Source organism: Loxodonta africana, chromosome 2 (assembly GCF_030014295.1).
Source record: "Loxodonta africana isolate mLoxAfr1 chromosome 2, mLoxAfr1.hap2, whole genome shotgun sequence".
NCBI classification, from domain to species: Eukaryota; Metazoa; Chordata; class Mammalia; order Proboscidea; family Elephantidae; genus Loxodonta; species Loxodonta africana.
The window spans coordinates 134,836,225-134,858,510 of NC_087343.1; the positions used below are offsets into that span (position 1 = coordinate 134,836,225).

The 22,286-nt window shown below is 46.6% G+C and overlaps 1 protein-coding gene across 1 annotated transcript in view; it reads right to left on the bottom strand.

Annotated features, from left to right (window-relative positions):
• PRDM6 (PR/SET domain 6) overlaps positions 1-18,002 on the bottom strand; it is a 114,229-nt gene extending 96,227 nt beyond the window's left edge. Inside the window, exons 1-2 of the mRNA XM_023548747.2 lie at positions 17,429-18,002; positions 7,766-8,073 (exon numbers count right to left, since the gene is read on the bottom strand). Coding sequence (XP_023404515.2) covers positions 7,766-8,073; positions 17,429-18,002 — 882 coding nt within the window. The remainder of the gene's footprint in view (positions 1-7,765; positions 8,074-17,428) is intronic.
• Positions 18,003-22,286: the final 4,284 nt, after the last annotated feature.

Below are 22,286 nucleotides of genomic sequence, written 5' to 3' on the forward strand. Positions count from 1 at the left end.
AAAATTATAATTAAAACACAGAAACAATGCTACAAGCTTCAGAACGACTTGCACCTACCTTTACACCCTAGATGCATCTCCCCTGAGGACAAATGCAACTTTATAACTGTAAGCTTCTTTGAAAGCCTGTCTGACCTTGAGACCAAGGGTGGGGGGGAATAGCAACCTGGTTTAGTCACTAGTAGCTATAGATATCAGAGACTGCTTGTTGTCAATGATCATTGCTGAAATCTGTCTATACCACACCAGAACAATCAATTTTGTAAATGATTGCAATAATCAAGGAAATTGCCTAATTTATAAATCCTTGCATACAGCATTTTAATGGATTCCTCCATTTTAATGCTGATGCCTTCAGAGCTAAATGAATTGTTGTCCAGGCTGTCATTATACAAAATGATAAAAACATTCTGTCTGGTGGGGAAACCACATCTCATGGATATTCAGACCCAGAGCCCATAGTCATTCATTAGTGACTTCTATGAAAGTTTCTTTGCACTGCTGCACCTTAGAACAGCAAAAGAGAGGGCTTATTTGTACCTGCACCTCTGTGGAAACCCCTGTTAGTTTTGGAATTAGAACGAATTACCTTTCACTGAACTGTAATGCACTGAGGCGCACCCCCCGCCCCAAAACACCACCCATTCTGACTGTCCCATATTTTAATAGTTCTTTTCCCTCCTTTCAGTCTAACTCAGTGCTGGGTTTTTTTGTGTTTGTTTGGTTTAACCACTACACCTCAGTCAGCCGACTGTGCCACTCTCAACTCCCAGATGGTGAGTCACATCAACATGGATGATGTCCGATGCACTGAAACAAATGTGTGACGTCCCAACCTGCACGTTCTAACAGGTAAATCTATGTACTCCACATGGAAAACCAGGCTGCACACTTAGCTCTTTCCCTAAGCCCGCCACTCGCAGATTGCTCTTCTCAGTTAAACCTTGGCCAATTGATTCCAGCCAATAGTGTGCTGTCAGTACTTTACTTACTGCTCAATCTCACTAACCTGACATTTATGGTGCACTGATTGGCCTCTGTCAGTGGTGCCGGTTGTAAATTCACTTTGAAAAGCTTTGTGTTAACAGCCTTCAACCAGGCTCCAAGAAGAGTACGAACAGGCAGCCTGACAATTGCTCGACCTCCTGCCCTTATTACAGTGAGTAAATCAGGGTTTGAGCCATTAGGCTGGAGCCTGGGGCCTACACAAAAAGGACTGACATGACGAAAGGTCAACCTCTGTCACACATGTGTAACAATTTGGATAATGGAATTCTGTAACTTATCTGAGCGAGGTGGCAAATGCTTACAAGGAGAAGTATATTCTGCTCTGGCTTCTCTGGCTTTTATGCTAAGTAGTTATACTGGAGTCTGTATTTCTTGTGTAAATACACAAGGAATGTCTGAACTCATGAAACCTTGGAGTATATACAATTCTAAATAAGAAAGAGAGAGGCAAGCTCATGGAGGTTCTATGTGGGGCATTCTTCAGAACGCAAGATGTTTTTCTCATCCATGTATTACTCTCTATAACACTGGTTATATTCATCCTCTGAGAAGACGATTTCAATACTGTGAACATGCTGTCCCAGCTAAGCCATATGCAGTTTTTCATATTTGTGTACAATCAAAAATTTTCAATTTATCATATTATACTACAATTATGTGATTCTTGGGTAACACAATAGATTTTTCTCGGATAATGAAAACTGCCGTACTTTATACCATGAAATAAGAAAGCTCCCCTGCAGGTTTCTCTGGCCCAGTGTTACCGTTGCCACATTTCCGTCAGATCACTTGCTTCCATGCAGTGACTGAGGGGAGGAGATTTCATCTGTCCAGGAACTGCTGAGATTTGGACCTTAATTTCTATACCCTACGTTTAAGTCAGTGTGGAAAAAGAAAAAAATTACATGATGGAAGAAAATATGCAGTATGGACCAAAAAATACTTGTGAATTATTTTCCTCACATGGATAAAATGCTATCAATAAAAGAAACTGTCTGTAAACAACTGATAAAGTGAACTGACTAATGAGAAAAGCAGTCCTGTGATACAGAATGCACAGTCTTTATAAAGTGTTCACAACCAAAGCACTGCAGTGTCACATGTTTGGGTAAAATATCACTAGCATGAGGATTTCCAAATGGCTTTCATAATTTCAAAAAAAGAGAGAGAGTCATTTTTGGACTTAGAAAACTAAGGGTGGCATTCTGCAGGGTGATACGTAAACCAAAAGCACCAGGTCCTTTAAATGGACCTTCTGAAAGCCAACGAAAAGTACTAAGTTTTGATTTTTTGACACAATGCTGGAAACCATTCCAAGAGGCGGCAGATGGTTTTACAGTTTATGTAAAACTACAAAATGCTCACACTCTATCAAATGGGCACTGCAATAAAAGACATCTTCAAATCAAATGAGGCAAAGCCAGAGAGATGCACCAGCTGTTATACTGCATAATTTAAAACATAATAGTAACAATACTATGGTTTATTTTTAAGGGGAAATTATTTGAATTTCATGAAATTGACAAACTCAAAACCAAACTGACTGGCACTCTAGTATATTAAATGATAAATTGCTAAGAAATACAATTTTTACTTCAATATAGCTGTGACAGCCACATAATTCTCTCCCCTAGCGTTTTGGTGAATCTAGCCAAAATGAGCCAAAGTCTACAAAGCAAGATGTGGTGTTTATAGTTACAGTACTATCACTGAACAAGCTCCTACTTTAAAAATGATTCTTTTCTACATCTGAATACATACAAGTGGGGATAAGTACTATATATACACGGAATTGGGTCATTTATAAAAATATACATAATACATTTAAAATATGAAATCAATTTATTTCCTTCTAGTACCAATTACCTCTGAAGGTTTTGAAATATAAATATTTAGCAATATTTAATATAAATTTTTAATATTAGTTTTCATTAAGCTCTTTTGAACGAAGCTAAATGGTAATGATGAAAAATAGACCACTTGCTTAAAAGCAAAACCCTTATTAAATCTGAAATATTATGGCACAAAATCAAACCACAAAAAGGACCACATTATGTTACCCTTTGATTTTCTTAAGAAAAATCATGAAGGTTCCCACATAGTGCAAATGAAAACGAGACACTCAAATTACTCAGGGAAAGAGAAGACAGCTTCTGTAAAGTTAAATCCCTTTATAGTACCTTGACTGTAAATCTAAAAAATCACTACATTATTTCAATTAGCAGAATAATTTTTCTAGGGTGAAAATAAATGCAATTTATTTTGTCATTGTTATTAAAAATTTCTGGTCAAAAAAGACTTTGAGTTGAAAGGCTTGAAATATTCTAGCCTATCTTAAACTGCAACTTTATTTTAAGCTTCTGTATTTTGTACCAATAGAATTTTAAGTACATACTGTGTGCATTCCTCAGGTCCAATCATATTAAATTCTGATGTTAAGCAGAAAGGGGTAACCATATGCAACTAGATTAATTTATCTCAAGGGAAAAGGGGCACATTAATAATTTAGATAATGTTTTCACATACATTAGAATCAAATGTGCCTTTTCACTTCTTTATTAGAAAATGCATTAGGATAAAATTATCTCACTCTCATCAATAAGACCTAATTGCTGAGAAAGTCTCTGTTTTCTTTGCAAAACAGTCAGGAAGATTTTTCCCATTACGTCTAACTAGCTAGAAATGTATCCTGCATCCAAGTTTTATTGGAATAAATGCATGTGACCAAAGCACATAATGGTTTAATGTACCCTGTACTGTTTTGTTTTAAACTATCTCAGTTTATTATTTTTAAAATTCTGGTTCTAAAAGAAACTAGCCAAAAAATGACTAATTACTTGGCTTTTAGAGTGTTCGTCTCTTTAAATTACAAAAAAAAAAAAATTACTTTGGCTTATGGCTAAAAAAAAGAAAAATTCTTAGAATTTCCCACAAATACCCAAAAGTGTCAAAATATATTGAAGGTAGTAGAATGAAAGTTTACTTTCTCTAAATTGCTGTGTTTTAAAGAACCAGAATTATACACAAAGAATATATTACCTAAACAATGATAGCACTCTAACAAATCAACCAAACAAGCTCCCCATGGCTGATATACGTTCAATATTAAAAAAGTCATTTTTCTACAAAGAAAAGAGAGTTTTTAATGATTAAACAACAGGAATAACTAAGGTGAATCTGTCTGTAATAAGCCTTCATGTGTACCACATAATAAAGTGCAACCATACTAAAAACAATGAACTGTAAACTGAAATAAAAATCCATCATTTACTTGGAAACAGTGATGGCAAAAGATTAGCAATCCATTTATTATACAGAAATAATGATAAGTAACTCAGGTAAGATTCATCAGGACCTAAGTATTGAACTCTAAATATAAAGACATTTCTTCAGCAAACAACTTGAAAAAATATGAAGAGAAATCATCGCAGCTATGACTTTTTAAATGATATACTAATGATTCAATTGCTTTGAGCAAATGACTTGAAAAAATATGATAAAGAGAAACAATTGCAATTATGACTTTTAAAATGATATAGTCATGGTTCGATTGCTTTTAATTTTTAAAAAATCTGCTTTACCACAACCCAATATTCTAGAAGATACCTAAAAGAAAGAGTAGATAATTATGACGTGAGTTGTTAAATAATTATCACCAAAAGCTTCCTACAGATCTACGGTATATTCCAATTACTAATTTCTTCTAACAAATAATACAATTTTTTTCACAATAGAATTTCGGTCTGGAAGGAAAGACAAAAATTTAAGGAACAAATCCAATATTACAAATCTAACTGAATTTAAATAGTCATGCTTTATAAAAGTAATAAATCATAATGTTTAAAAAGTAAAAATAAATTCATACTTCATCTCTTAAGAATAACTATACTAATAAACATCTAAAACCTATTAAAGCAAGTGTTTTATCTTACAAATGGTCATCGGCATTACGTTACCTGGCCATAGGCACATTTTATATGATCTCTCAGGAGACTCGTACATTTTATACGGCTAAGCTCTAGTGTTCCTTCAATCCCCTACATGTATGTTATTCTAAGTGTTGTTACAGATGAGAAAAACAAATAGATCAAGTATGTGCTGAATTTGGGCATAGGGACCTGTCAATCACTCAAGCATACACCCAGACACCCAGAAAATCTTTTTATAACACAGAACAAACTCTATGAACCCCCCCACACACTCAGCCCACATACCCAAAACAACAGGTAACACTCATTTTGTATCTAAGTAACAACAACAAAAAACTGGTTATATTCCACAGCTTCTACAACAGAATTTTAACTTCATCAAGGTGTAAAAGAAAGTTCCACAATTTTCAATGTTAATATATATTAAAAAAAATTTTTTTTTTATATGTAGTGGCTTCTTGCAACAGCCCAATCATTCAATGTCTTGTAGATAAAAAGCAAAACAAAACAGAAACAGGAAATTTTGAGTTTTTTTTCATGTTTATGGCTTTGACCCCTGGCACTCTAAAAATAGATGGGCACTAAACCCAAGGTATTGGAAGGAACTAAAATTCTGTTCGGATTTAACATTTTCACATAGCAAATCTGTACCAGTGAACAATTACTTCACAATTTCCTCAGAAAAGTATTGGCAGACCTTTAGCTGGACAGTATCAGAGTCTCTAATAACACCAAAAGAACATGAAAAGTGCCTGGAAGTGTTTCATAAACTTTAAACCACAGCAGAGGTTTCAAACTAATTAGTCAGAAACAAAACCAACTAGGAAATGTTGCAAAACCAGATGCTTTGATAATTTCCCACTTGCCAGTTTTTCTTATCCAAAAGCTCTAATTTCTACTTCTTTGTACCATGCCATTTTCTCCTTCTGTTTTCCTTTAAAAAATTCTGTTAAAATAAAAAGGCAGTTTGGTAACATAAATATGCCCAATTTTTTTCCCTCTCAATCAGGAATACTATCCTGAAAGATGAAAAATGGATAGTTGTTTTCCAACAATAGTTTGAGAATGAAAAGGGTGGAGCCTGAGAGTCCATGCATTGTGCCCCAGCAGGTAAATGTGTTGGTTACCATACTGCAATCTTGGGCTGCTGCGCTGTGAGCTCAAACACTCAGCTCCTAACCCATCAAAGGAGCCTCTGCAAACACAGACCTCATTGCCTAATTCTTGATAGAGTATTCATGTGAGGGGTCTGGGGACCAGCTCTGTTTTTCACAAAAGTGTATATCCAGGGCCTAACATAGTGCTGGCCACAGTGGGTGCTCAGCAAAAAATGAGTGACTATTGAGTTCCATGAGTTTTACTTGGTGAAGATGATGCAGCTCACAGTGAAAAATGATTACCTACCTTGACAGGCCACTCAGCCAAACGTGAAGGTCAAGTTGCTGCAAAATGACCCATAAATGGAGTACTGAGGTCCCTGGCATTTAAGCCCCCCCACCCCCACCTTTTTTGAAGCTACTCCCTCTCCATCATATTACCTGGTCACAGTTACTCAAATTTATACATTGCTTAAGGGTTTAACTTCTAGAAGGAAGGAGCCCTGGTGGTACAACGGGTAAGTGCTCAGACGCGAACTGAAAGGTTGGTGGTTTGAACCCACACAGCAGCTTCCTTGGAGAAAGACCTAGGGATCTGCTTTGGTAGAGATTACAACCAAGAAAACCCTATGGGGCAGTTCTACTTGGTCACACGGGGTCACTACGAGTCAGTATAAACTCAACAGCACCCAACAACAACATGACTTCTAGTGTCTTGTATTTCATAAATAATTCTACACCAGTGGAGGAGTGGCTAAAATTGATGAGGGAATTAACCAGTGATAACAGCCTCTGTGTTCAAGAGTGGACCTCAGTAATTAACCATGAAGATTTATGAGAAATCATAGGTTAACATTTTTCTATTAGGTTGTTTACCTTTAAATAATAGTATCAGATAAGATTGTGCCATTTAAGTATTATCATCAACCAGTGGCACAGAGGTTAAGAGCTTGGCTGCTAAACAAAAGGGCAGCAGTTTGAATCCACCAGTTGCTCTTTGGAAACCATATGGGGCAATTCTACTCTGTCCTACAAGGTCACTGTGAGACAAAATTGACTCAATGGCAGCAGGTTGAGGGTTATATCAAAGTGCTCATACTTTGTTTTCTTTTGTTTTACTATCTTGTTGAAGATTGCATAATTTTGTCAGAGAAGAAACAGAATTTGGGATTTCTGATTTAGAATATCATTTCCTTACTTCAGGAACTTTGAAAGTTGTGAAACATGTTGCAGTCTTCCTACATGTCAGTGTTTACAAAATTGTCCCCGTCTAAGAAAAAGTGCTGGACTCCTCTCCCTCCTGGTCATGTCAATGTCCCTGCCTGCCGAGCTCACAGAATCACATTGAATGAGCTTAGAATGAGACATAAAGGTCACGGAGTTTACACCCCAATGCACAACCTCCTCTGCTCCATCTCCTCAATTGGTTTTTCATGTTCTCGAGATCCAGGGAGAAAGAGTCAAATCCATCCCAGGTAACGTAAATGCAGGTTAAGGTGACTCCATCTTCAGAAACCTGTTGGCCCTGTGTTTCCGGCTGCGCTGCTGTTGCTCTATGGCCTCCTTACTGTAGATACTGTAGAAACTAGGCATTTGCAAGACCAGGGAAATCTATTCTTCACTAACCTCTGAGGGCCAAAGGGAACCTCTCCCTGAAGTAGTCACCCATCAAGGGCCAAAGTTCTGTACTGGTCAAGCTTCCGGCCCGGTAGTAAAGTGTGGGCGACTTACCTCCCAGAGATGCTGCGTGTTCCTCACCGCGCCCGCCTGCACCTTCTCCGGGGGCAGGAGCACGCCCTGGAAGGGCCCGATCCAGGTGCCCTGCTGAATCCTCTGCGCTGCGCAGATGCCGTAGGCCAGGCCGGGCACGGTGCTAGTGCACAGGCACACCTCCCGGGGCAGGTCCCGCAGCCACTCGGGCAGCTCAGGCGGGGGCGCGGCAGCCGCGGCGCTGCTGGTGCCCACGAGCCGGCGCAGCGAGTGCAGCGGCCCGTGCATGGGGCATTCGCCGTTGCGGTTGTCCGCACACATGTCGCAGCCTGCGGGGACACGCGGGAAGTGGGAGGGGAGAGTTAACCCGGGCGCCGGGGCGGCTGACCCTGTTTAAACCCCCCCGTAAAGAATGGAATCCCCGCCGGGGTAAACTACCTGTGGGGGACGTGGCGCCCTCAGGGCGCCGAGGCCACAGGGGAGAAGGAACCCGAACCCGCGTGGCTCCCTTGGAAGGCGCCGTACCCTTATCGGTCTGGAACGGGGTCGAGACCCCGGGCGCCCCAAAAAGCCTCCCGAGCTGAGCGTTGATAGCGTCGTTACCCTCGCGGGGGAACCCACGGCTCGCGGTTTTTTGCTTCCCGCCTCTGTCTTTCTACACTTTTTACTCGGTCTCGTCTTTCTTTGTCTATTCCCTTCTATCTCTAGTTCCCTCTTACCCTTTCTCGTCGTGTCTGTCAGGTGTTTTACGGTGTGTTTATCGTCATTGTACTACAGCGAAAAACCCCGTCTCTTGCCTAATCTGTTATCTCGAGAAAATTTTGCATTAGTCGTCTGGGTATTTGGTTTTCCTCTTTTTATATTCAGAGAGGAGAAATTTTAAAGTCATTTGGGGAGGTAGAGGACCTGTCTAACGCGAAGCGCCATTTCCATTCCTCCGCACCCGGGACACGACCATTTCCTTCACTGCCTCTGGGGCGCCCGCACGAGAGGGCTGAAAGGACCTAGGGCTCCCGGGCGAGCGCACCCTGTTTTAGTGCCGCCTCCCGCCCCAGCCCGGAGAGCACGCCCACACTGGGGTCCCTCGAGTGCCGGGTCAGCGCCCACTCTGGGCGCTCATGTCCGAGCGAGAAGAAACTCGATGTTGTGGCGGGTTTGATGTGCCAGTGCTCGCCTGTAAACAATTCCCAGAAGCCGAAAGGAACAACAAATTTAACGATCAGGGTAATGGGTCTTTAATGATCGGGTGATGGTTCAATGGAGAGGGCCTCAGCTCCTGCCTCGACGGCTGATCCCGAAGCTAAATCTATTATCTTGGGCTATTAACTGAGTGCGAGCCGTTGCTGAAGCCGTCTCCTCTCCGACGCTTCTTAGAGCGCTTGGAGGTGAGAGGACCCCACTCCTCCGGGCCGGGCGACCGTGGGCACCCAGTATTCCTCGACTCGAGTTGGACGAGAAGAGGCCGGGCGGCCGCGGGAAGCAGGGCCTGAGGCGACCGCGCTGTCCGACCGCAGCGCCCTCCAGGTTATTAATGGATCTGGAGGAGCCACAGTGTCTGCGCCCTGGCCCGCGAGGCCTGCCCCAGGAAAGCGACCTCGGCGCCCGCCGGTGCGACCTGGCCTCTCTGGCCCAACCTTCCAGGGGAGCCGCGGCGCCCCCGCGCACCGGGGCCCTGTGGACCTGTCTTGACATCGGGCAAGCCATGACTGTCGGAACCGGTGAGAGCCCGGCACCAGCGGGTGCGCCCGTGGAGGACAGCGGGTCACCATTGAGGCCTCCCAGCACCTGCGCCCGGCCTCAGTCGTAGCCAGGCCTGGTGGATCATTCGGGGTGTGCCCGATCCATACTGAGACAGTCGAAATGTCAAGGGACAAACTGTCAGTAAGTAACCCTCCACAAGGGAACACCGAATCGCAACCCAGCATGGTGAGCGAAACTTCGTTTCGCCATTTGCTTCACAGCGAGCAAGAGGTGGCTATGTGAGCATCCTCTCTGCGTGGAGACCGGCTACCGGCCCGCGCAGCTGTGCCTTCCTCTCCTTCAGCTACTCCTCCCAAGAGAGTGGCAGGGGAAGAGGAGACTTTCCTATGACAGCAGCTTCTTGGAGGTGTCCGCAGTCTCTCAGTTGAAAAGCAACACTGTTTCTGCAGGTCCTGAAGTATCCACACCTCTGGGCCTCCCTCACACAAAAAGCCCTCTCTGCCAGCAACACAAACTATATAAAAAGTGTGCCAGGCTCTGTTTTTCACCCTAAGGCCTAACTGAGAATATTCTCACCCTTATCCTTTTTTTTTTTAATCCATATTTTAACTTCTTCCCTCTCAAGCTCTTGATTGTGAAGGGGAAAAAAAAAAAAAGTCAAGATATTGGGAGAAATGGAAAGAGAGAGAAACTCACAATTATTGAGCACCTACTATGATCAGGCACCTGTTTTTATCCACACAACTACCATATTACCTAATTATCGTGATTTCCATTTTGCAGATGAGCCAACTGAGGTTTCAGGAGTATTGTAACTTGACTAAGGACCAGAAGCTAGAAAATGGCAGGAGAAAGGATTCACAGTAAAATCTGCCTGACCCCAAAGCCTCCAAACCCAGAGATGTAGGAAGGCTGATGAAAGCTCATAGACTTGTATCCAAACTCATGACTCAATCAATTGAACTGAAATATTTCACTGAAGTAACTATTCTGGAGCTACAAGGAAAAAAAATTGTTGTAGTATGATTGAGTTACAGAGAGTGCTCCACTTCCCCCCCCCCTTAGGTTTGGGGGAGGTTAAATTTAGAGAATGAATGAGAAAGTAAATCACTAATGTTCATAATTTTGAATTTTAGTGCCTAACATCAAAGATGGCCTTTCAGCACCTTAGCAAAAATAGCTAAAAACAAATGACAATAAGCAAAGGCAATATGCCATGAAAAATGAAAAATCACCCCAGGGAGTTGGTTAACTGACTTTCCCCTTCTGGTTCACTCAATGAAGCAACGGGTGAGGTGCAACAGCATTTAGTATTCACTCCCTCAACAGCCTGGAACACAGATGTCAATTTCTGACATCTCTACAACATGTAACATCACACCAACTACATCAGACATAAAATAAGGAGCAAAACTACCAACTTCGGCCACTATCGCACAGACAAGAAACATACTTCCAATATTTACAATGTGTGCAATTAAAACCATGGCCGAGTCCTTTCTCTAAGAGGATCTCTGAAACCCTCTTCAAATTATTAAGTTTCCTTTGTTTCTACTAAGTGTTGAAAAACTTACCAGTAGCATTTTGCAGAGTGAAAAATGAAGTTCCCCAATATCTAGAAACTTATTAGGTCCACAGCAAAACAGGCAAGGCCAGTCTAATTAGTCCACCCAAAATGAGTCTTCTGAATTTGTAAACCAGTTCATGCTATATCAAAATGTTCTGCCAGACCAAGAAACAAAATGAGACTAAAGGAGCCCACCAGCCCAGGGACGAGGACTAGAAAGCAGGAGGGGACAGGAAAGCTGGTAATAGGGAACCCAAGGTGGAGAAGGGAGAGTGTTGACATGTCCAGAGGTTGTTAACCAATGTCATAAAACAATACCTGTACTGTTTAATGAGAAGCTACTTTGTTCTGTAAAGTTTCATCTAAAGTACAATAATAAATATAAAGAGGTCTTTTGCAAAAGATTAAAAAAAATGAGTTCTGCCAGAAAAGTTAACCAATTGCCATCAAAATGCACATTATATTCTAATGTTATTGTTCTGTAATACACAAAACCTCAGCAAATGCAAGCATTTGGCTTCTGACTAATGCCTCTGAATCCCAGAGGAGCTTGAGGATGTTTAAAACAAGTAACTTATTACTTGAGGTTTACAAATATGAAGCAATTGAACAAACATTCTCACAGAGTGTTCTCTAGCCAGCAAGCCATAAACACCTACATGAAAATGTTTGAGAGAAGTGGGCTAGATGCCCAAATTAGACATACAAATTATATATTTAAGGTATATGTATGCACAGCAGGCCAGGTCAAGCAATACACAAGTCTATGGGTATTCATAAAGAGGAAGCAAATAAAATGTTCCCACTTTCTCTTAAAATCAGAGAGGTTCTATACAAGTTCATAATTATCATTCATAGTTTTCTGTATCTGTGAGAAGTATTCTCATATTCTCCGAACAAGATGCTTTAAGTGCCATGTTAGCAGAAGGGAATATAAGAGATCCCTGTGGACTTCTATCTTGAATACATCTGTTATTAATCCACCTGTCTGTGTCCCTGGATAAGGAAAGGGAGTATCACTAGGTCACAAACCTGTTCACCTACTGACCTCAGAAGACCAGGACAAGTAGAGTGAGAAACTTTCACTCTCCATTTTATATCCGTCTGTATTTTGGAGCCCTGGTGGCGCAGTGCTTAATTGCTGGCTGCTAACCGAAAGGTCACCAGTTTGAACCCACCAGCCGCTGGGCGGGAGAAAGATGTGGCAGTCTGCTTCCCTGAAGATTTACAGCCTTAGTAGCCCTATTGGGCATTTCTATTCTGTCCTACAGGGTCGCTGTGAGTCGGAATGGACTCGACGGCAGTGGGTGGGTTTCTGTATCGTTTGAAAGTTTTACAAGTGCTTATACTACTTCTGTAACTGAAAACGGATGTATTTTATGTTAAAGGATACAACGTAGGCCACGGCTTCCTTTCTGGGATTTCATTTCTCCTTCTAGCAAAGGGGAAATAGAAAATGTTCCAGGGCTTTGGACGTCTGTGGAGGCCGATAGGCGCGTGTGGACCCAAGCGGAGTCCCCGCCCGGGGTGGAGCGTCCACCATGCCTGGCCTTCGCCTGCCCTTGCCCGCCCTCCCGCAAGGGAACCGAGGAGCAGCTGAAAAGCTTGCCTCTCGGCCTGGGCGGCGGTACCCGCTCGGGCTGTAAATCCTTCACGACCGTAGCCTAGGTCGCGGCTCGTAGTCCCACAGGCCAAGCCCAGAGAGGTCGGCGCTCATCGATCCCCGCCCGGCGCCGCAGCCCCAGGAGCGCCGCCTGCTGGAAGCCCTCCCGCGCCGCGCCGCGTGCGTCCTGGCCGCCGGCACCGGCCGTGGGGTTGCCGGGGGTGTGGGGGCTGCCGGGCCAGGGACTGGGGCCGGCGGAGCACGTAGTCTGGAAGCCTCCTGTCCTAGGGTTCACGCCCCTAGGCTCCAGCCTGAGCTCTCCCCCGGCCCTGCCTGCACCTTAGGCTGGATGAGATGGGGCGGGGAGGGGGAGAAGGGCGCTCAGGCCCCCGCCGGCAGGAGGCCTCCGCACCTAAGGCTGCCTTTTGAAGGCCTCGCCCGCTTCCTACCAGAAAAGGGATCTCTTCCAAGATCAAGCGTGGCCACCGCCACCCACACTCCGAAGTCCCAGCCGCGCACCACCGTCCTTAGCGCCCATTCCACTGGGCAGCGGTATTCCAGACCCCCGGAGCGGGTCTAAAAGCAGATCCAGAGAGTAGGTGGGTTAGCCCCGCAAGGCCCTGAGGGACCGTCCAGCTTGCGAGGGAACTTTCTTGAGGACTCTTTGCGCGAATTTAAAGCTCAGCGCCAATCGCAGACCCGCTGGGCTTTCCCCGCGGAGTCTGGCTCCCGGCTTAGCCCTGGGACCAAGAAGGAGAAATAAAAGGAGGAGGAGAAGAGGGGGGCGGGAGGAAATGTGGATTTTATTTGTCTCCCAATGACTGTATTAATAAATGGGAGCTCCAATATGTGAGGGCGAGAGAATATCGCGCAGAGATAAACCTCTCCGGCCCCTGCCCCAGCGCGGCCGCCATATACGATGCGAAGATGATGAATAGGAGCCGAGAGAAGAGATCGAAGTGAGTCTGGGCTGGCTCCACTCTCTCCTACAAAACTATAGGGCAATTAATTGTGGCTTGTCCCCTCATCCTTCATCTCCTGGTGGCACATATCGATGGAGATTACTGCTGATGGACCATTTTATCACCTTAAATAAACAGTCGCCACCTCTTCTAACCTCAATCTAATATATGGCTCTATGTTCAGTTTCAGGGCGCTAGATAACGAATGATGTAAATAGCTAAATCATATGTGTTACGGAATAGGGCTGGGCTTGCACACATAAAACGGAGAAAAAGAAAAACAGAACAACACAAAAGCCCACACACCGATGCGGAGCCTCCCTCCCATCAGGGACCATGTCTGAAATCTAAGTCGCTCACAAGCCGTTGACCGCGGGGCCGCTGAGTGGGAGGGACACAGAGGCTGTGCCTCGGTGGCAGAGAGTCTGCTGCTAGGCCGCTGGGCTCAGGGTTCCCCGATAGATCCAAGATTTCAACAAGGTGGGAAGAAACTGGAGGAAGAAGGGAAAACACTTATCCTCCTTTGTTATCTCTGTCCAACCCCAAAGTACTCTCCCCTCAGCTGGACAAGCTAGGGTTGGGTCCAAATTTCCTACAAAAATTTTCTACCAGAGAGGTACACCTTCACAAAAGAAAAAAATAAAAGGGGGTATGAAAAACTAATTGGATCAGCAGAGAGACGACCTGGGATCAAACACCAGGCACACACCAGCGAACTCCTCTTGCTACCTTCCAAAGACAGTGACAGGGTCTCAGACAACTAACTCACAGAGCCCAGGGAGAGGCCGCTGCAACAGAACCTGAGGGAATCTGTGGCTTCAGGGTACCCAGCAGCAGATGAGGGTAGTAATACAAGACAGGCATCCCCCATTTATATTACACAACGCACCACTTGACTTTAAACAGAAGAGAGAAGAGGCAGCTAAGTATTTGGAGCTTCAGTGTAAAGTGTACTTCACTCACACAATACATTGATATGAGTTAGATAACAGGGGTTTATTGGGAGAGCTCATCCAAGCTAAGTTGTACAGTTTTTTTGTTTCTTTTTGTGAAAGAGAGCTACAAGCCTATTTCATTACGGCATCTGCCATAGATGCCAGCAAAGTTTCAAGGTGATAAGAGTGTTTCTGGGTCCCTTTTTGACAGAGCAATGTTGTCACAAATAGCTGACCCCAGGCAAAATTACTCTCGTATGGAAAAGGGAGAAACAGGAGGTCCCTTTCTTTGCCTTGTAAGGAAAAAAAAAAAAAGGTAATTCAATGCCCATTTCAAATACAAAGTGACAAAATGAAGCACTACTGAGTGGTCATGTCACAGAATTCTTTGACAGGGATGACAAAAGACTAAAACAGAAACTAGGAAAATGGATGCATAATAAATTAATAGCTGCTCCACGCCCTCCCCCTCATCCTCCTCACCCATATCCAACATGGGAATGAGGAAAAGCTTCTGTTTTTCATAGTCTTTCAAGTTAACAAACATACCAACTTCCCCTGCAAAGGGAGAAAAAAAAGTTTCTCAACCTCTCCATTTCTGATTTGTTTGGAACACTTATTTAGATTAAACTCAATCACTTTTCATTTCATCTTTGTAAAACACACATGCTATGGTTTCAAAAGTGTGCCTACATTTGCCCAGAGAAATTCCTGAAACAAGGAGAGATCTCCTTTCCCAGCATTACACAGGGCTACCTCAGCCTTCCATTTTCATTCTCAATTGTCATTTAATTAGTAAGCAACGTGAGGTGTAACTCTAATAGCACAATCTGATTTTCTTGCCCTTCTCTCTTCGCCTCCTGCACTTCACACATTGAAGCAGTCCAGTCGATTCGACATGAACTATCAGAAGATTAACGGAACAAGAGTAATTTAAATAAAATCATAATTAATTTCCCCCAACCAGAGGAAAAAAGTTACCTAAGCTATAAACTGGTTCAATAGCCATATATTTATTAGGAATCCATCCCAATTCCTTCTCTGATCAATCTAGGTTTTCTCTTAGTTAAAATGCATTAAATCTCAAGACTGCATTATAAACAATATAGGCATCTCAGCGTATAGCCAGGGCTTTGAGGTGCACCGCTGGTGTCTTTTCCACTACTGATTTAATTCAGAAGAGAAATTGCAAGGTGATGAAGCTCTCCTAGCACACAATGACTATATTTAACTTAGTGGTTAAAAACGCCTCTGTTAAAGCATTTTTCTTATATCTTTTTATTTCACATTTTTAAAGAACTGCTTTGAAAAGCAATGAATACAAGATATTCCATCGGAGATAAGCATTTTGAGGTCCGTTTCAAGACAATATAATTTTAAAAGATTTTCTGAAACTCTGAAGTACAAGTCTTCTAACTACAGAGGAAACTCGTGTTGGAAATCTCATTTTAAACCAGTACTTCACATGCAAACTATAGAAAGGAAAAAAGTAAATACAACTATTCTTTTTGTTGGTAATAATTATTCCCATCACAACAATTATCTCCAATAATCATGAAGAGATTAGTACACTTCATTCCCTAGGCTGATGCTCAATATCTTTTCACCAAAGAAACTTTGAAAATCCTTTAAGTTGCTATAACCTGGAGTTATTTTGGTTTCACAACGAATTAAGAAATTCATGGAGAAGAAGTAGTAGATAGACATCCTGCAAGAAGAGACTTCCTTAAAATAGAATAATAATAAATATCTGGCTCAACTCTTCTCATACCTCATAGAGAAGCTAGATGAAGGAATGAGATGGTGAAAATAGCGGAATCCATGTTGATCTTTCAAATCTTGTCTTGCTTTGAACTTTACTCTCTTAACCTGCTTTAATGTTATCTCCAGAGATCTCTGGAGTATATTTAGTATTTTTAATGTCCCAAAATGTTAGGTGTAAACATATCATAACTTCATAAATTACCAAAAAGAAGCAGATACAAAGCAATACATACTCTTAGTTTTCCTTCAAATCTCAAAACGCAACTAGTGACAAGCGTGTGGACTTAATACAGGAATCAAAGCTAGACGATCCTGACGCTTAATTAGGCATTTGCCATTTACTTGGAGGAAGGGGGGAGTAAACTTGTTTTACTAAATTACTATGTCACTCTAATTTTTTAAAACTAAATAAACCAACAAACGTGGCTACGGATCGCGAACATTTGCACGTCAAGAGCGCGCGGAGTGGAATACACAACCCTCAGGGAACCATCCTGTTCTGAAGTCCGAAATTTTATATCACTAAGCAGAAAAAAAAATTCTTTTCTTTAAGCAGCAGACAATTTTTCTTTTCCTTCCCTTCCAGATAAATAACAGACCTAAGAACAATGCCTGCCTGCAGGGAGAGACTGACCCAATGTCCTCCAAAGAGTTCCGGGCAGCTCGCAGCTCCTGGTCGGTCTCTGGTCAACCCCGAGGCCAGAAAAAGAGCCAACGCCGTTAACTCCAGAGGTTGGGTAAAGAGAAGCAGAAACTAACCCTAGCCTTCATGCTTCCCAGAAAGATGAGAGTCTCTCCTTCGTCCCCCTTAGGCTCGCTACTCCCGTCCCCGGCACTCCCTGTCGCGTGCTGCCATTATATCCGCCCCAGGCACTGTCCAGCAAGAGGATGGAGATCTGTATGCCCTGGTCTAGTCCAAAACACCTAGGGCTGCGAAGATGAAGGGGGGAGGGAAGGTAAACCCGAGGTACCGCCGGCCACCCATCCGTTTTCCTTCTCAAACGCCATAAAACTTTTGTCGCGGCAGGCTGGGAGGTCTGGGCCCGCAGCTTGGAACAGTAGGTCAACCCCTGTCACCCCGGACCCGCCTCTCTGACCCGCGCCCTCCAGCGCCAGGGCCCGGGGACAAGCGCGCCGGCTGCGGCTACGTACGGTTGTTGGGGTCGCTGGTGTGCTGATTGAGCGGGATGATCTCCATGCGCTGCTGGCCGTACAGGTAATAGTCCAGCTCCTCCGCGCTGCAGCGGAAGCGCTGGGCACCGCGACCATCCCTACCGCCGCCGCCGCATTTGACGGGCCCTGGGCCCGAGGCAGAGCCGAGACACAGGTCCTTGGGGGGCAGTGGCTCCGCAGTGGCGGTGGCCAGAGGCGCGAACACTGGCAACTGCGCTACCGGCAGGGCCGAGAGACCGGTCAGCGCGGCAGCGGCGGCAGCGCCGGCAGCGCAGGAGGAGGCCGAGGTGGAGGAGGAGGCCGGGGTAGAAGAGGCGGAGGAGAGCGGCGAGGGCCGCAGGCGCAGGCTGTCCGGCGGGGGTTCGGCACGCTCTGCGGGCGGCGGCGGCGGTGGCGGCTGGAGGGGCTGCGGTGGGCCCAAGGGGCCCGCGACGCTGCCTCCCTTGAGCGGGCCGCCACCGCCGCTATGCGGGAAGAGTTGCTGCCAGTGCTGTAGGTAAACTGGATCCACTTTGAGGAAGGCCGAGCCGCCGGGGTCTCCGGGCTTCAGCATATCCGACGCCTCGAGCTAGGGGCAGAAGGCAGGAAGGAGGGGCGCGTGAGCCGGGCCAGGACCTGGGGCGAGAGGGGCGGCGAGGGCAGCCGACTGGACCCTGGAGCCAGAGCCCGAACCCCTAGACTCCGCCAGCTGCAGTTCGGCTCCACGACTACCTCCTCCAACTCCGCTGGGCGCAAAGTTTTCTCCGGAGCCACGGCGCTGAGCGAGAGAGCAGCGTGCGCTGCGCCCTGCCTCGGAGCCCGCAGCGTCCAGCTCCCACCCTGCACAACTAGAGCCCGACAAGAGGACACCTCCCCTTAAGACTCGGCTACTGGACCCAGCCCCCGCCTGCAGCCAGCGCCCGGAGCCGACCCCAACCGGAGTGGCTCAGCGCCGGAGCCTCGTCTTCCCGCGCCAGGAGGCGGGACGGTCTCGCCCCCCGCCCCCAGCCCGGGACCTCCAGCCTCCCAACCCACGGGACCTTATACTGTAAGTCCCAACCCAGACAAACCTCGCTTCACCTGAAAACTCGGAGCTACCGGCGGAATGCGTGCGTGCCTGTGTCTCGGTGAGCGTGCGGGAGGGTGTGCGCCCTGGGAGCGCTACATGTCCCTGGGGCAGTGCGAAAGGAGAGCCCTAGAGCTCGGGCCGCCCGGGACCTTCCCGGGCCGCGATTGAAGGATCCGGAGGCACACGGAGAGCGAGAGGAAAGCTCGGCCGAGGGCACGGGAGCACGGGAGTATCCGGGCACGGGAGCACGGGAGTATCCGGGCGCGGAACAGAGCCGCCTTGGGTTGCTGCGTTCGGCCGCCGCCGCGTCCCGGCTCCTCGACTCCACGCTCTGGCAACCTCCTGGCTGGACACGTGGGTTTTACGACAGCACAAAATACAAGTGTGTGTGTCTGTGTGTGTGTGTGTGCGCGTCTGTGTGTGTGTGTGTGTGTGTAGAGAGAGAGAAAAAAAAAGAGATGGGGGAGGGAGGTGGGAAGGCATGCAAGAAGAGCGAAGGGGAGGGGAGAGGGAAAAAGGAAGTTCTAACTCGGCTGGATCCACATTCAGCCCGCGCGCCTCTCCCGCACCTCCTCCATCCCCCTGACCCCCACTTTTTTTGGCATGACGTCTCCTGCTCTCCTGTTGTCTCTTTCTGCCCAGGACTTGTCTTTTCTAGGTGTCCGCTCAGTGCTCTAATCCTGAAAGCAGAGGAAACGCGGAAACCGGAATCCATCACCGCAAGAGCTCGGGCGTCCGCACCAGAGCAGGCGCGCGCGGCCTGGCGAGCGGACCGATTCCCGGGACTGGGTTTGTACTTCCGCCCAGTCAGTTTTTCCGGGAGTGCTGCAGGGTGCTAGAGACGACTCGCCGACCACGCAACCTCCTACATAGATCCTCAAAGGAGAAAAGTCGGGGGCGGGGCGGAAGGGCTTGCACACTGGAGTGAAACCTTCAGTAGGCGGCCGAGGAGGCAGGCTTCGCTGAGTTGGGAGGAGTGAGACCGAGGATCTCCAAAGGGTGGCTGGTCCCCGTGGGACTCAAGCATGTCCGCGAGGTTGGGAGGCGGCTGCAATGGAGTCTGCACACTGCCTAGTGCTCAGCGATTCCCTCTAGGCTTGTGTTCCTGGGGACTTGCACCCTCTCCTTGTTGGCACCCGGAGGCAAGTATCAGAGCTACGTCTGGTGGCACAACTGCTTCCACACATGGGCTGTTTGCCTTCCACTCTTGGGGGCTGAGTCGTGTGCAGGTCTCTCGCCCCAAAACCTCGCGTGCAAGATGCAGCAACTACCCCCTCCCCCTGCCCACCCTGGAGACTTCAGGCCGCCCTTTGGTGCGTGGCCGCACATTGTCAAATTAGGCTCCAGTTTCCAGTTCCGCCTTCTTTTCGAGGGTACTCAGCGAGGGAAGGGGATGGAGAGAGTGTACGAAATTGATCCATGGCTCAGGAGCTTTCCTATCACCGGAGCTCCAAAGGGAAGAAATGGCGTTTGTCTTTTCCCAAACAACCCAGCTTATTTGATACACGCCACTCTGCATAATTAATACTCGAAAAGCCATTCTTTTCTGGTTGCATTCACCTCGTTGCTTTTTGTCTCCTCACCACTCATTTTGTCTCGGCCTGGGAAATGCGGTGTTTAGATTTTGTCCCATTCTCACGCAGGATGCCTCGATGCTGGCTGGAACAGAGTTGGAACGAAAATGTTTTGACTGGCGTCGTTGTGACCAGGTCATCCGTCATTCCGAGACAGATTGATAGCACCTAAGTTAAGGCAAACATCACGAGGGAAAAACCACGGTACCGTGGACCCTGAGACTAAGCAAGAGGTCTCCGCAGGCACAGAGCGAACTCCACCAGGAGGGGAGAATGAAGTTCTAGGCCCGTTTGAATTAATCTACTCTCAGAATTTCCTAAGAGTGTCGGGCTACGAGAGGACAAACTCTCTTTCTCACACTCTCTCGGCCCAGCGCTGACTTCTCCATTCGTTGGAATAGACTAGGAGCGCAGGAGGTGGAGGCCCGGACGCTGTGGCAGCAGCCCCGCCGCCCACCTCCACGTTTCTGCCCAAGCCCCCTTCTTCCATGCCCTCTATCCCCCAGGACTGGGTTCCCCAAAGAAACCCACCCCCCTTCCCGCCCCCAGCCATGCACACACATACACGAAAATCTCGAGGCTTTGAAATTTTGGTTATAGCAGCTGCTCCTTGAGGCCTCATGCCGCGCATACTCTGGGAAGCCCGGAAGTTCTAAAAAGATTAGCTGTTGGGTTAGTGAGCGCTCGCAACGTGCTAGGCGCGGGTAAGCACTTCTAGTGCATTAGTCCTCCTAGCAACCATGCGGAAGAAGGCATTATTATTAGCATCCATATTACGGATGGGAACACTGAGGCTCAGGAAGGTTAAGTAGGTTGCCCAAGGTCACGCTGTTAATGAGTGATGGAGGCCGATTCAAACCCAGATCAGCGAGGGGCTTGTCCACCCTAGTAAAATCTCTGCCAATTCTGTCAGGATTGACCTTCAGCAGGGTGGGGGGTGGGGGGGGGCGGGGGGAGGGGACATCGTGGAAGAGACTTGGTTGCTGGGCGGCCAAGTAGAAGCAGAGGCTTTAGCAGAGCCACACCTCCCATATCTGCGAATAGTGTGCCCGGCCCGCCAGATTCGAAGGCGTCCCAGAAGCTTAGGTCACACGCCAGGCGACAGGACCCTAGAGCCCAGACGGCATAGGGACTTGGCATGAAGGAGGCGAGCGAAAGTTACTTGGGAGCGCGCTGAGAGCATTGAAGCCAGAAAGTGCGAGAAAAGTCGCGAGGGGAGCGCAGCGAGAGCCTGGGCATCCTCAGCCCCTCCCCAGCAGGCTTTTGGGATGGACCCCTGCTCTGACCTTGACCTCGGGGAGGCTGGCGGGGCTGGCTGGGGCAGAGGTCGCCACAGTTCTCTCACCCCAGGACGCACCACTGCCAGCCGCGCGGGCGGGAACAGCGGTTGGCTGGAGGTTTGACAAGCGCTGCGGGGGGCCGCTTCGCCCTCAGTCAGCTAACCCTGGACCCGCTTTATCACCACCACCCTAACAGGTCTGGGCGGGGGTTTAGAAAGTGTCATCCCACTGACCGCAAGGACACGCACCCCTCAAATCTGTCCCCTTTTCTTCATTACTTAAAAGATGACCACGGAAACAAATCACTTCGACCACGTAGGAAGCGATCAAACCTTTATAAAAATCCATCGCTCCCAAATCAATGGGCGAATATTTGCTGGGAATTTGTTCCAGAGGAATAAATAAGAAGCAAGAGTGTATTAAATGCAAACGGGGGGACACGGTGGTGTTTTTCTTCATTGATTAATGACCTCTAAAATAAAACAAGTGGGAAGAAGAGCCAGGATCGATAAATTAACTACCCAAATTCATCATTTTCTCAAGCATTTTTTTTTCTCTAAAATTATCCTCAGAAAGCCCATTGTACCCTTAGCTCTGAGGAAAAGAGAAGAGCCAGAGGCCAGAGGGAACAGGGAATGGCAGGAAGGGCAGAAGAAGAAGCAGGGGGTTCTGTCCGGGAGACCCTCTGATTTCATTTGACATACAATTAAAAAGTTTGCCTTTCCTATTAATTATTTTTTCCTGGTGGGGGAGGGGAACAAATGGTCGGTTGCATTTGACAGGACTCCAATAAAGGATTCAGCAGCTCTCTTCTCTGCCCTCGGAGCTCCTGCTTGTAGGTTTAAGGTCACGGGTGGCTGAGTTAATAATTCATTAATATAGACATTTATTCAAAAGGGCTCTCTGAGATCCACTCTCCCAGCCTCCTCCCAGAG